Here is a 16,550-nt window from a genome sequence, read left to right as displayed (position 1 = left end):
AAAGTGGAGGAGAAATTGTTGAAGATAAACAAAGAAAGGCACCTGGGGTGAATGGGATCTATCCAGTTATATTAAAGGAGGCAGCAAAGGAAGTAAGCAAACCCTTAGCCATAATTATGAGAGCTTCCTTGGACTCAGGGGAGGTACCCATAGACTGGAAATGTGCAAATGTGACCCCAATTCACAAAGGAGGATCAAAGGCTGACACAAGTATTATAGACCTGTGAGCTTAACTTCTGTTCCAGGAAACTTAATGGAGGCACTGTTTAAAGAAGCACTGCAGGATCATCTAGACAAGACTTCAGTTATAGCTCGGACACAGCATGGCTTTGTTAAGGGGAAGTCTTGCCTGACCAATTTGATTGGATACTATGATGCAGTCACAAAAGAACTGGATGCAGGGAATAGCTTTGATATTATATACTTGGATCTTAGAAAGGCTTTTGATACTGTTGCACATGGAAGACTGCTACACAAATTGGAGCAGTGTGGCATTGGAGGCAAATTGCTGCTATGGATAAAGGGGTGGTTGAGGGGGAGAAGACAGAGAGTGGTAATCAATGGACAATGCTCATCGTGGACTAATGTTATTAGTGGAGTCCCTCAGGGCTCAGTGTTGGGTCCATTATTGTTTTCTGTATTTATAAATGATATTGATGATGGTATATCAAGCTTAATGTCCAAGTTTGCAGACGATACAAGCTTAATGTCCAAGTTTGCAGACGATACAAAGGTCCAAGTTTGCAGACGATACAGTGGTAGAGAATGAAAGGGACTTGGGGGTGGTTGTGCAGGCAGATATGAAGTTCTCTGAGCAGTGCAGACGGGCTGCAAGAGTAGCTCATGGAGTATTGTCAATGATATACAGGAATTTTTCCAGCAGGGATAAGGAGGTGATTATTAATCCCTTGTATAAGGCAATGGTCAGGCCACACCTAGAGTACTGTATACAGGTCTGGAGGCCTCATTTCAAGAAGGATGTAGAGCTGCTGGAACGAGTACAGAGAAGGGCAACAAGATTAGTGAATGGAACAAAGGGGTACTCTTATGAAGAAAGGCTTAAGTTTTGCAAATTACAGTGTCTGGAGACTAGGCACCAGCGAGGTGATCTGATAGAGGTGTATAAAGCCTTGAATGGTTTGAGCATGCTCAATGCTGATGGGATTCTTCCTCTCGTTCAGAATAATAACCTGAGAGGGCATAAATTCAAATTGAGGAAAGACAGATGTAGGATAGACGTGCGGAAATTGGCCTTTAGCAAGCGGGTGGTTGGTTGGTGGAACAGACTTCCATCCCTTGTAGTGGAGGTTGATAGCCTAAATAAGTTTAAGGCTCAGCTGGACAGGTATTTTGAACGAACAGAGGGGTGAAGTGGGTTTTTTTTTTTTTTTTGGCCGATGCTGCATAAGCTTGCTTTCTTGCATCAAATGCCTCTACTAATGCAAATGCTCACCAATCTTGTTGCCCTTGTCGATACACGCTCAAGCAAATTGACATCCTTCCTAAAATGAGGCCTCCAGACCTGTACGCAGTATTCAAGATGTGGCCTGACTATTGCCTTATACAGAGGGACAATCATCTCCTTTTCCCTGCTAACAAAATTCCTATATATATCATTGACAAAACCCCATGACCTGCACTGGCAGCCTGTCTGCATTGCTCAGAAAACTTCATATCTGACTGCACAATTACTCCCAGGTCTTTTTCATTTTCTACCACCTCAAGTGTAGTACCACACAGTTGGTACGTTTCTCTGGGGTTACTTCTACCCATATGCAGTACTTTGCATTTGTCAAGGCCACTTCTTAGCCCATCTGACCAAATTATCTAGATCCTGTTGCAGTAGCACACTGCCATTACTGTCATTAACAACCCTGCCAACCTTTGTATCATCTGCAAACTTCGACACTAAGCCTGATATACCTTCATCAACATCATTAATAAATATACAAAACAACAGAGGACCCAACACCGAACCCTGTGGGACTCCACTAATAACATTAGTCCACGAAGAGCAGTACCATTCATTACCACCCTTTGTCTTCTCCCACTCAACCATCCTTTTATCCATTGTAGCAACTTACCCTTAATACCATTCTGCTCCAATTTGTACAATAGTCTTCCATGTGCAACAGTTTCAAAAACTTTCCTGAAATCCAAATATATGATATCAAAATTATTTTTTGCATCCGGTTTCCAATCCATGCTGCGTCGGTCTCATGCATGCATGAGACCGACGAGACCGACCTTCGAGCATCTATTGTAACATCATGAAATGCATCCATCTCGTACTGCATTGTTAATATTATGTCAAATAAATGTTTGCCACTAATTACGGTCTTGTGTCATTTCTGCTTCTTGTGCCTCTGCTACTACTTTCCCGTGACGTTTCCTATTATGGGTTCCTATACGATTCACGTTCCTTTAGATGTTACCTACCACCCCTAAATGTTTGTACCAATATTTTTGAGACACCCTGTGGAGAAATAGAGTGGGCCAGTAAATTAGAATGTTTTATAATAGGGGATTTGAACCCTTCAGATGTTGACTGGAATTTGCGTGTTAGTCCATCACAAACTAGCAACCCTTTTGTGAATTTACTGGATGACTTTATCTATAGCAGCATATTGAAGAGGCAACAAGAAGAAGAAGTACTCTTGAATTGGTTATCACAGCGATTCTTCAAGCATTAAGAATCTGCAGGTAAAAGCACGCTGGTGGCAGTGATCATGTGTACACCGTGTGGACAGAAAACATGGGATACCTATCTAGTAACGGGTATGTCCGCGAAAGCCCAGATAAGGGCACTCACATTGCAAGGCATTGAGTCCACTAGCTCACAAAAGTGTTCCCCAGGTATTTCCATCCATGCTTGCTGAACCGCTGTCAATTTCATCGTATTCTTGGGTGGAGGATCCAAAGCTTGAACAGACTTTAGCACAGCATCCCAAAGATGCTCCATGGAGTTCATGCCTGGTGAATGGGAAGGCCATTCCATGGTGGTAAAATCTGTGGAATGCTCTTTGAACCATGTTCTAGTCACCATGGCTCTGTGAGGAGGCACATTGTCCTGCTGGAAGATTCCATTGCCCTGTGGGTGCACGATGACCATGAAGGAATGCAGATGGTCTGCAAGAATGTACACGTAACCTGGATCATCCAGAGTTGTGTCTAAATGTTTTTTTTTTTTTTTTTAGGAGCATTAGCAACTAAGGCCATATTGCCCCGGGGTTATGCGGCGGTTATTCCCTGACCTTTCCGCATCCTCTGTATTTGGGGGTCACGGGCTCAAACCCGGGTCTAATCAAGAAGCATGTGCTACACACTGCTGCTCCTGCCCACCTGGCTAAGGAGGTGCCATGTCTAGACGTAGCAGAAGCACCAACTTGTGCAAGCTGAACATGCCCCAGACCATTACTGACCGTCCACCTGCCTGAACAGTTCCTTGTTGACATGATAGGTGCATAGCTTATTTTCACCAGATATGCACTATTCCGTCCACTCGAAATTACTGGAAGCTGGACTCATCGGACCAGGAAACCTGTCTCCAATCATCCAAGGTCCAGTGCCGATGTTCTTTTGCCTAGTTGAGGTGTAGAGTCCTGTGTTGTGGTGTTAGCAATAAGAATCTGGTGGGTCGGCCGCTCCCATAACCTATTGCAGCTAGTGATTGCCTGATGGCCTTGGTGGAAAGATTTCTGGCACCTCCCTCGTTGAAGTCAGCAGTGATTTGTGCCACTGTCACTCTTCAGTTGGCTGAAACAATGAGAAACAGATGTCGACGGCCACGTTTGTCCACTACCTTCCTCCGCCCACAATGAGATGTTATTCCTGATACACTCTTGATACTGTCGAATAGGGATAGTGCAAATTCTGTACCACCTCCGCAATTGAGTGACCCATGCATTGGGCACCCACTATCATCCCTCTTTCAAAGTCGGTTAACTCATGATGTTTATTCATACTGACTTCGAATTACCATCTATGTGAATCCAGTGATGCAGTGTATCTATATACTTGCCAAGTGGTGGGTTTGTTCACTAGAGAGAGAGGGGTGACAGCATGGTGTTGCTCAGGAACCAGGTATCCCATGAATTCTGTCCTTTCAGTGTACTACTGTGGAATTTAATTAGAGACATAACTACTGTGAAAGGTAAAGGGAAGAGTTTTGCTTTCACAAAGGAGACTACCGAGGTCTCAGACAGTTTAAATTCTATGATATGGGAGCAACTGATGATGCTACAATCAGAAAATTCTAAATGGGAAGCAACTGAATGCAGGACTGTTCACTTCCAAAGTCTTCCAGGACTGAGAAGAAAAAAGCATATCCTTGGCTTACATGCGACACCGGAAAATTAGGATGTTTGACTTGTGCTGCTGTAAAAAAATTAGGGCCGTCTAAAATGCAGGGAGTTAGCATTTCAAAGGAATGGATTTTTGGTAGTGGTATCATCTTATATGATTAAAGAGGCCTGTGTGTTCTGAATTCATTATTATCAAAATTACTGTAACTTAGAGCGAAAACGGATACAAAATAGATTGTGACAATACTGCAATAATTAAAGACAAACACCAGCCAAGGAATAAAAAAAAATTTTTACTATAAAAATAATGTGATACACTATCGGAAATATTACAATAAATTACGATATAATAGATTGTGACGAGTTTAATAATAAGAAATATATATATATTAGATTAGAAACATACAAAAAAGTTACGATCCCTCATCTCTAAAGTAAAAACACCTGTCCCCACCTTACTACAAAGCAGATTGTCTACAGCATCTCTTGCCATTGACTGCACTAGCTGCTACATCGGGGAAACTGGGAGGCGGCTCGAAAAATGCCTTTCCAAACACGAAAGAGCAATCCGCTTAGCGGATGTGGAGCACTCAGCTATTGCCGAACACATTTGGGCAACCCACCACGACATTGACCCACACCATGATGTCGTAATTGTGGATAGGTCCCGCCACTATCAACAACGCGCCTGGTTAGAGTTGTTGAACATTAAATGCTCCAATACCTCAGTCAACAGGAGCAGTGGATGTCGAGTCCACTCTATCACAGAAACAGCAATCCTGACTATTGACAAACGCTGACAACGTCCACATGTATCACAGCCACAGACTTCAACATCCAACAATTAATCACGCACTTCACGTACAAGATTGGCAGTACACGCCCTCATTCTCCATTCTTAACTGTCAGTTTAACTGAGGAAGGTTGACAAAACAACCGAAAGCTTTTTGTTTGTATGTATCTAATCTAATATATGTATATTTCCTATTATTAAACTTGTCACAATCTATTTTGTATCCGTTTTTGCTCTGAGTTACAGTAATTTTGATAATAGGTATTGTCTTATGGCAAAGATAGAAGTGCACAATTGACATCTTTGCATAAGAAAATTTATGAACATTCAAAAAGTACTTCACATATACAGGCTGAAAAAATCTTGCAAGCTGCAAATAAACAACATTTAGAAGCGGTAATTGATCAAATGAATGACTTCGAAATTTCTAGGTTTTTAGAAAGTTTTTAGAACTGCATATTATATTGTGAAACATGATTGACCATATTCTGACCATTTTAAGTTGTTACAACTTGAAGAATTGAATGGCACTGTTATTGCTCATGGTTTGCATTCAAAATTAACTGCTACTAATATCATAGAGCATGTCACAAGGCAAACAAAATTAAAATTGTGCCAACAAATTGTGGACATACATGGAAACTTATCAATTCTCTTTGATCAGTCTACCACTCTAAGCAAGAAATCTACTCTGATTATTTATTTAAAATGTGAAACTAATAAAAAAAAAATTTTAAAAAATGAACGATTCACATTACTTGTTTCTTGATTTAATTGAACTGCCAGATCAAACAGCTTTCACAATAACAGAGTTTCTCTTAAAATGTCTTGAAAAATACGGATTGACGACAATTATTTAGCACACTATTTAATTTCTTTTACGAGCGATGGGGCAAGTGTTATGTTGGGCAGAAAATCTGAAGTTGGAAACAAATTATTAGAAAAATATCCAAATTTGATCATATGGCATTGTTTACACCATTGGCTTTGGTTATCAGTTGGAGATGCAATATCAGAAGTTCATGAAATTAACCATTTTCAAATATTTATGGACAAGCTCCAAAAAACAAGAGAGAAATAGAAGCATGTGCTACCAGCATCGGTGAAGAAATTAAAAGGACTGGACGAGTATTTAATGTAAGCCAGCTCCTTTAGGATCGTATCAGCAGTTTGGCAAAATTTTGCATCTTTATGCAAAATTTTGCATAAAGATAAACATCATAATTTTAAAAATGCCAGTAAAGATAACAACCGAAACAAAACTGAACAATCCTTGTTCAACGGATTACATAAACGAATTTCATCCAAACAGTTTGTTCTAAATTTAGCCCTGATGTACGATGTATTGTCTGAGCTATCGATTCTTTCAGAGTCATTGCAAAAAAGAGATATGACAAATTGATTCGTTGTACAATTCTTGGAATTTTTAAAAGATTCTCAATAAGGAAAAAAGTTGTCAGAAGCCTCAGATGCTATTGAAAAAATGCAATTATTTTCAGTAACATTAATTCATAGAAATCAATTTTTAAACAGTATTATTAATAATATGAGGCATAGGCTGAGCATTAGTACATATTCTACCAAATTTACTGAAGGAATTTCAACTTCAGACATTATAAAAGAGTTGTGAATTCTTGAACCAAGCAAATGGCCATCTGAAATTGACCCTGGATTTGGAGAAAATGAAATAGAATCTCTCTGTAAACATTTTAATTTATCTTTCACAAAATATCCGAATGCCTACAGGGATTATTTAGCTAATGGTGGTCGTAGCGACCCCACAGATTTGGAACATTTAAAAACTTATTCCAAAATTATAGCTTGCAGTTCTTCTGAATGAGAGTGTGGCTTCAGCAGAATGAATTTAATATTAACTGAGAAAAGATCCCGTATTCTTGTCGAACGTGTGGCAAGTTTGTTGTTTATTAACCTACATGGTCCATCATTAGAATTATGGAATCTAAATTTTTATGTGCAAACTTGATTGCGGTCTCATCTTTCTGCTGTTGATCAACAGACAAAAAGGGCAGTCACACAAAAATAAGTAATCGATCCTGTATGGAAAGTTTTATGATTTTTCTGAACAGTATTTTTTATATTATTTTGGAGTTTGTTTTTGTTTTTTTCTTTTCTGATTTTTTAAATTTTTTGTCTTTGTTTTTTACTTTTGAAATTTTTATTTAATAGTTATAAATAAATACTGAACAAATATTTTAATCTTTGACTTATTAATTTTGCAAATGAAAAAAAAAGTGTAGGTAATTATTTGTAGTTAATTGAAAAGCATTCCGGTACTATTTTTTTTAGCAATACACCTCTGCCTAAGAGGATGTTCACCATGTTTGTGTATGTTTCTTTTTCGTGGATGACATACAAAAGAGGTATTGAAGACAGCATATGCCTTCTGTCCACTTCCACTGTGTAATAACACAGCCTTAAGGCTAACCGTAGAAGCATCTATAAATAGTGGCCATTCTTCGGTAACGTGCCTCGTGTTCACTTTTTTTTTTATTGTATGATGTGAGCAATACACGAAGGAACCAGTTTTTTCCTGCTTCCTTCGTGTATTGTGGCTGTGAAGTCCAAATGGAGAGTACAGCACCATTGTAATATCCAAGCCCGGATTCAAACCCGCAACCTTTGGGTTGACAGGCAGGCTAGCCCGGTCGGCTTCTGTTCACTGCTGCCATTAAACCATCAACATCCTTACAAGCAGTGAGTACTTCTGTTTGATAGAATTTATCATAGTCTTTATTTCGAGTACGAAATGTTGTCACTTTCACAGAATGACCTAGAAGGTTCCACATTGTAGCCTCGAGGCCAAAAGCTCTGCCTTATTCTTAAGCAGTTTGAGATCCCTGATGCGGTCATTAAGCTCACTTTCTATGATCTTGTGGTTCAGAAGGATAAAGGTTTGGACAAATTGGTGGATCCCTTGATCCACCCACTTTTTGTCATCCCTTTTCTAATAGGAGGCATCATACAGAAGTAACAGTCTGTGACATGATTTGTTGGCTCCCTCCATATCATGGACACTGCGAAAAGCATAAAACGCCCCATTCGATTCACCCACCACATGTTGAGTTTTGATGCAGCATATGTGTAGAGCCCAGTTCTTGTCCTGGTCACCTATTTTATACCCGAAGTACAAGAAGTAGGCCCCTTTATAACTTGAGTTAAGGGATGCTTTCTTTCAGACAATTACAGGACATATTAATTTTAATGGGAGTCATTGCGGTACAAGTAAACACATGGGTTGTGTTAGGGTAGCTAAGAACAGAAATAGGTTCATGTATACTTGCGTGTACACCAATGCTAGGAGTTTAGTAAATAAATTTGATGAATTTGAGGTATTGCTCAAAACATCAAAGGCAGATATTATTGGGATATCAGAGACGTGGTGTCACACAGATATAAGGAATGCAGAACTGGAATTTGGGGAGTACAACGTCAACAGAAAGGATAGACTGGATAGGAAGGGAGGAGGGGTTATGCTATTAGTTAAGAAATACATAAAATCCAAGGAAGTGAAGTCAGTGGACATCGCTGGACAGTGCAGTGTCGAGTCAGTTTGGTGTGACATAAGCATTGGGAGATCAAAATTGAGAGTAGGAGTGTGCTATAGGCCTAATGACTCTGATGAGTACAATAAGAAACTGTACAGGGAAATAGAGTGGGCCAGTAAATCAGAGAGTCTTATAATGGGAGATTTTAATTTCCCAGATATTGACTGGAATTTGGGGGCTGGTCACTCACACACTAGCAAGGCTTTTGTGGATTTATTGGATAATTGTTTTCTACATCAGCATGTTCGGGAGGCAACTAGAGGGAGGAATACTCTTGATTTGATTATCAGCAGTGATTCTTCATGCATTAAGAATCTGCAGATAAATGAACCACTAGGTGGCAGTGATCACAGTGTGCTGAAGTGGGATTTACTCAAAGAGGTAACTACCATTAGGGGTAAAGGGAAGGGTTATTGCTTTCGTAAAGGCGACTACGATGGACTGAGACAGTATTTAAATTCTATACAGTGGGACCAACTGATGATGTTGCCAACAGCAAATGCAAAATGGGAAGCATTCAAAGAACTTATCTTGGAAGCTACTAGGCTTTACATACCAACTAAGAAATATTGTTCAAGGTTTAGGCCTAAGTGGATGTCAGATGAACTGATGAGGCATATGGCAGAGAAGAAACATGCATGGGATTCATACAAATAAACGCATGACACAGAAGCCTATGATAGATACAAGTTGATCTGTAACCAAGTTACAAAGGAGGTTAGGCAAGCGAAGGCAGATTACGAGAAATCTTTGGGAAGGGAAGCAAAGAAAAACAGCAAAGAGTTTACTTATGTAAACTCTAGACGGAAGGAGATGAATCAGATTGGTCCACTTGATATCGATGGGTCAACTGTTGATGATCCTGCTCAGGTAGCTAACAAACTAAATGAATATTCTGCATCGACATTCACACATAAGGAGTTATTTAACGAGGGGAAAGCCAGAGGTGTATTCAACTCTAGCAGTAAGCTAGAGAATCTTGTAATAACTGAGAGTAAAGTGGAGGAGAAATTGTTGAAGATAAACACAAGAAAGGCACCTGGGGTGAATGGGATCTATCCAGTTATATTAAAGGAGGCAGCAGAGGAAGTAAGCAAACCCTTAGCCATAATTATGAGAGCTTCCTTGGACTCAGGGGAGGTACCCACAGACTGGAGATGTGCAAATGTGACCCCAATTCACAAAGGAGGATCAAAGGCTGACACAAGTAATTATAGACCTGTGAGTTTAACTTCTGTTCCAGGAAAATTAATGGAGGCACTAGTTAAAGAAGCACTGCAGGATCATTTAGACAAGACTTCAGTTATAGCTCGGACACAGCATGGTTTTGTTAAGGGGAAGTCTTGCCTGACCAATTTGATTGGATACTATGATGCAGTCACAAAGGAACTGGATGCAGGGAATAACTTTGATATTATATACTTGGATCTTAGAAAGGCTTTTGATACTGTTGAACACGGAAGACTGCTGCACAAATTGGAGCAGTGTGACATTGGAGGCAAACTGCTGCTGTGGATAAAGGGGTGGCTGAGGGGGAGAAGACAGAGAGTGGTAATCAATGGACACTGCTCGTTGTGGACTAATGTTATTAGTGGAGTCTCTCAGGGCTCAGTGTTGGGTCCAATATTGTTTTCTGTATTCATAAATGATATTGATGATGGTATATCAAGCTTAATGTCGAAGTTTGCAGACGATACAAAGGTAGGCAGGGTTGTCAAGGACACTACTGACACTATGCTGCTGCAACAGGATCTGCAAAGGTTGAGCTGATGGGCTGAGAGGTGGCAAATGAAGTTTAACACTGACAAATGTAAAGTACTACACATGGGAAACAGCAACCCCAGAGCAACGTATCAACTCTGTGGTACTACACTGACAGTGGTAGAGAATGAAAGGGACCTGGGGGTGGTTGTGCAGGCAGAGATGAAGTTCTCTGACAGTGCAGACGGGCTGCAAGAGTAGCCCATGGTGTATTGTCAATGATAGATAGGAATTTTTCTAGCAGGGATAAGGAGGTGATTATTCCCTTGTATAAGGCAATGGTCAGGCCACACCTAGAGTACTGTATACAGGTCTGGAGGCCTCATTTCAAGAAGGATGTAGAGCTGCTGGAACGAGTACAGAGAAGGGCAACAAGATTAGTGAATGGAACAAAGGGGTGCTCTTACGAAGAAAGGCTTAAGTTTTGCGAATTGCAGTGTCTGGAGACTAGGCACCAGCGAGGTGATCTGATAGAGGTGTATAAAGCCTTGAATGGTTTGAGCATGCTCAATGCTGATGGGATTCTTCCTCTCGCTCAGAATAATCACCTGAGAGGGCATAAATTCAAATTGAGGAAGGACAGATGTAGGATAGACGTGCGGAAATTTGCCTTTAGCCAGCGGGTGGTTGGTTGGTGGAACGGACTTCCATCCCTTGTCGTGGAAGTTGATAGCCTAAATAGGTTTAAGGCTCAGCTGGACAGGTATTTTGAATGAACAGAGGGGTGAAGTGGAAGTGGTTTTTTTTTTTTTTTTTTTTTTTTGGCTGATGCTGCATAAGCTTGCTTTCTTGCATCAAATGCCTCTACTAATGCTAATGCTAATTTTACACAACAGAAATACTGGGCAAAAAGTAGGAATCCATTAACTGAGAGCAAATCACCCAGTACCTAGCCATATTTGAGGATCGCTGCAACAGAGTTTAAGACACATTTGAGGCAACAACTTATAATGAGAACGAGGCAACAGTTGCCGATCACATGATAAGAGCGTGGTGATACTGAAGCTATGGTGTTGCCGTGCATTTTGCCGAGATCCGTAGTTGATAACATAGAGTAACTCGCTAATATAAGACCCCACTGTAATTCCAAAACAAGAGCCAATCTACAAATTTTAATGTGATTTTCGCATTCAGCAGCATAAAATTAGTCAAGATTGGACATTATAATTTTCATAACAATTTACATGTTGACAGTGTTATTTTAGGAAAATGATCGATTTTAAGGGAAGAGGAGTGTTTTTATGGAGGAGTGATTTTTTTGCTAAATCATCTAACTTTTATTTCAATACATAAAATACTAATTTCTTTACATTGTTTTAGTCAGAACAAAAGATATAACAAAAATTAGACAAATTACATTACTTAATCCAGTATTATAATCTGAATTACATACATCAAAAATCATTTTACCAAATGAAAGCTGCACTTACCACATTGGTTGAGCATGTGATATGCTTATTACAAAGGCCTCACATGTCTGTCCAGACAAAGTGCGTCCACTTTTATCAACTATTGTACCTGAAACCTAACCAAAAGCAAAAGTATGTAAATTTTTAAAAAATTAAATGAATTATTATATACATGCTCCTCAACTGAAGAAAATTTACAAAATTTTGTTAAAAAATTTTCTTTGATTTCAGTTTTTCATTCAAATTATAAATACACTCATTTGTAAATAATTAAATTAAATAAATCTAGTTACAAGAATTATTTCTGGAACTTTATTTCTGACAAATAAATGATAAATTCTTTATTAACCTTTGAACGGATGTGACTTTTTAAGAGTGAATCAATCAATTTAAAATTTTAAATTTCTTAAAAAGTTTCAAAATTTGAGTATTATTTCATTACTATTTCTAGTTTCAATTGGAAGCATTTTCTAAGAACACAAATGGTAAAGCTATAAAAAAAAATTAAATAGCAGCACTAGTCTCATGTTTAGCACAATTTTTTTGCATTGTACTCTAATAGCGAAAGGGAGCAACAGATAAAACAAACTAACAACAACTATTTTTTTGAAAACCATACAGGCATGAAATCTTGAATGTGCACCTGATCAGGTAGACAAATTTGAGTTTCTATTGAAAGTTGTTGAATAAAGAATCTATCTGACAGTTTTTGGTTGTGCACTAAGAAACTTTAGGTTATGCACTAAGAAACAAAGCGAGCGCTACTAATAACAGACTATATTTGAAAACCATATTAGTACAAAAATTTTCTTGATATGTATTTGATCAGGTATCAGAATTTCAACAAAAATTTTCTACTTGCTAATGTAATCTGTATAAAACTGGTAAAATTGCTTTAAAACAGAAAACTGCAAATATTTTTATTTTTATGTGAAAAGCATATAAAACATTCATTCATACGTGCAACATATACAAATAATGCTTCCACTTTATGTCATTGTAAAATACAGTCAGACCTCTATATAACGAAATCGATGGTTCCCTTAAAAAAATTTGTCATACAGAAATTTCGTTATAAAGAAATATGACCTTTTCAACAATGAAAAATACTGCAAATTCAGAAATATAGTAAAAGATGGGAAATAAATCAGAAATAACTGGGAATGAATAAATTTTCTAACATTTTAAAACAATTCATTAATACATACATACATGATGTGCACCATGTATTAGTACACTTTTAAGAATTATTTCGTAAAATATTTGGTTATTTTTTGTTGTGCACTGGACTTTACTGTACATCATTCATAAAAATGTTCACATTTGTTTAAATACTCAAATATATTCTCTGTTACATTTTCTTCCCAATGAAGGCCTCGACGCAAAGTTTCAAATGCTACCAACATTTCTTGTCTGGAAGGTTTAATATTGCCCTCATTTTCATCCAACTAATCATTGATATTGTCACTAGTTCCTTAAATACGCTCTAAAATGTTGGAGTCATTTGGATGTTCAGCTCATTATCAACTCTTAAAAATTCGTCAAGAACGATTTCTCCACTGATCAAACCTCTTGCTTGGAGTTCTTCCCAAGATTTCTCAATATATTGTAATAGTTTGTCCCTCTCAACGTTGTTAATTGGCATTTTAGCAAAACCTGCTTTTGCAAAACAATTCTTAATCGTTGTTTCTCTCACATTTTGATTCTACACTTTCGCTAACTCTGATCTGCAAATCTATAACAGAATATATAGGTTGGTTGATTCTATCCTGATTATAAATTTTTTTTTTCAGTATGCTCCTTTGGTAGTACATTTTCAAATTCTTGATAATGCCTTGGTCCACTGGCTGCAGTTTAGATGAGGTATTCGGAGGGAGGAAAACAAGTTTCACACTTGTAAGTTTCGAAATTACCAAGTGAAGGTGGACAGGGCAGTTGTCGACAATGAACGTGATTTTTCTGTTTTCTTTTGTTATCTTTCTATCAAAATTTAAAATCTACTGCTCAAAAATTTCACTTGTCATCCAAGCTTTTTTGTTGTTGTAGTTCAACTCTAATGACTTTACTCTTTTGAAACATCGAGGTTGTTTACTTTTGCTTCTACCAAAAGCTTCAGTTTTTCATTACCTGCCATATTTGCACCAATCAACACTAATTCTCTCCTTACTACTTTTGCCACCTGAACATTTATCACCTTTAAAAGTCAGTGTCTTGTTCAAAAACTTTTAAAAAAATAGACCTATTTCATCAATGTTGTATAAGACTTTGGGCTCGCAGTCCTCCATAATTTTTTTAAAAACTGTTTCTTTCCAATGGATACAGTGTTCTTTGATTACAACTCCACTTTCAGCAGAAATAACTTTTTCCAGTAAGCCATGGCGCTCTTTAAATTTGCCCAGCCAACCATAACGGCAGTGTGCTACTGCAACAGGATCTAGATAATTTGGGCAGATGGGCTAAGAAGTGGCAACTGAAGTTTAACCTTGACAAATGCAAAGTACTGCATATGGGTAGAAGTAACCCCAGAGAAACGTACTAACTGTGTGGTACTACACTTAAGGTGGTAGAAAATGAAAAAGACCTGGGAGTAATTGTGCAGGCAGATATGAAGTTTTCTGAGCAATGCAGACAGGCTGCCAGGGCAGGTCATGGGGTTTTGTCAATGATATATAGGAATTTTGCTAGCAGGGAAAAGGAGGTGATTATCCCTCTGTATAAGGCAATGGTCAGGCCATGCCTTGAGTACTGCGTACAGGTCTGGAGGCCTCATTTTAGGAAGGATGTAGATTTACTTGAGCGTGTACAGAGAAGGGCAACACGATTGGTGAAGGGAATGAAGGGATCCTCTTATCAAGAGAGGCTTAAGTTCTGCAAATTGCAGTGGCTGGAGACTAGGCACCTGCGCGGTGATCTGATTGAGGTGTATAAGGCCTTGAATGGGTTGAGCACGCTGAATTCTGATGGGATCCTTCCACTTGTTCAGATTACGAACCTAAGGGGGCATAAATTCAAATTAAGAAAGAACAGATGTAGAATAGATGTGCGGAAATTTGCCTTTAGCCAGCGGGTGGTTAATTTCTGGAACAAACTTCCATCTGTCGTTGTGGAAGTTGATAGATTGAATAAATTTAAGGAAGAACTGGACAGGCATTTGGAGGGAATGGTGTGATTTTTTTTTTTTTTTTTTTGGCTGATGCTGCATAAGCTCATACATTTGCTTTCTTGCATCACATGCCACTACTACTACTACTATAACTGGCTTGGAACGTTTTATGCCCTAGAAAAGATGCATACTCCATAGCCTTTTCTTTTATAAATGGCCCTGATATTGGCAAGTTTTGGTCTCGAATCAAACTTCATCCACTTAAAAACTGCTTCATCTACATCTTCACAAAGGCAAAAATTCGCACAATTCCAACTGGGTCCCATTCCCTCAAACAGCTTGAAAATCGAACACAATTTTCAGAATGGTTAACACACTACTGGCAGGAATACAAACTTTAAAGCAATTTATTTTTTTATGCTTTTCCTCTTAGACACTATAAGGTTACTTTCACAGCAGCTAAAACAAATTGATTTAGGGACCACTTATACCAACCATGTAAACAGAGGCAGGTGAAATTTAGTGAAAGTGTGGATGACTCATTTCTTCGAAACAACAGATGAATTTCTAGGATAAAGGAAAATCACTCTCTCCTAATTCTCTAATAGGATTCTTACAGTAGAAAACAGGTTGACTGGAGCCAATGTGCATGTCAAGAATCTTTGCCAATGGCCGTGGACTCAGTAGCAGTTGACAACCACGACTTCTCAGTACAGTAATGTATAGGTTGCATAGGTTTTACTTCTTTTTAGCCATTGCTGACCCACTGCTGGGCAAAGGTCTCTCTCCCAAAACCTTCCATCTTTTTCTATCACACATAGTGGTCGGCCAGTTTCCTCCTGCAGGGTTTTACAGGCACACTAAATTGTAGAATGTTTTAGCTCTTAATTCGTGCAATTAATCCCTTTAGCACTTAAGAGTTGAAGGGATTAATTCTTAATGCTTTTAGCTCTTCATTTGTGCTTTCTACAGCATCAGCTTTATTGCTTAAAGGCCAGAGGTGTGAACAATGCATACCCAGGTCTCTCGAAATCAGTTTTATATGGAAATTTTCTTCGTTATACGGAAACTATTTTCAAAATAATGCCCAAGGGGAAATCAAAGAAGTTCACTACATAGAAAAATTCGCTATATGGAAGTTCATTAAAGAGAGGTCTGACTGTATATTGTAAAGGTATGCAAAGGAAAACAAATAAAACTGAGTGTTTCCTAACTGCAAGCTGCTTTCAGCATCGATTTAGGATCTAAAAACAATGAAAAAAGTTTGTTTGTGTGTGTGTGTGTGTGTGTGTGTGGGTAAATGAATCACTGAAAATTTTATTCTCATATATATATGATATTTAATAATATTTTCAGTTTTCATACCTTTAAGATATTTAAAATGAAATGTACTTACAAATACTGGTATTGGTTCATATCCACTGTTAAACACATCCTGAACAGCAAACAGGGCAGCCTTAAAAATATAAGCACTTATTAATTTCATAGATGATATAGTTTTTGAATATACAGCATGCCAAATTTTGTTTCAAAGTGTACTGTAATTCTAACTGTAATAATAGCAGGTAATCAAAAAGCATAAATATAATACTAGAAAAGATGAGAAATTCCAAC

The 16,550-nt window shown here is 38.2% G+C and overlaps 1 protein-coding gene across 1 annotated transcript in view; it reads right to left on the bottom strand.

The window, feature by feature from the left end:
- The window catches only part of LOC150088367 (methionine synthase-like), a 668,558-nt gene that overhangs the window by 513,698 nt on the left and 138,310 nt on the right, over positions 1–16,550 (bottom strand). The window contains 2 exon segments of the mRNA XM_090370745.1: positions 11,855–11,949; positions 16,333–16,392. Coding sequence (XP_090226871.1) covers positions 11,855–11,949; positions 16,333–16,392 — 155 coding nt within the window.

The sequence above is a fragment of the Mastigoproctus giganteus genome, chromosome 3, assembly GCF_048544385.1.
Source record: "Mastigoproctus giganteus isolate SK-2022 chromosome 3, ASM4854438v1, whole genome shotgun sequence".
NCBI classification, from domain to species: Eukaryota; Metazoa; Arthropoda; class Arachnida; order Uropygi; family Thelyphonidae; genus Mastigoproctus; species Mastigoproctus giganteus.
This window is presented reverse-complemented; position numbering and strand designations above follow the sequence as displayed.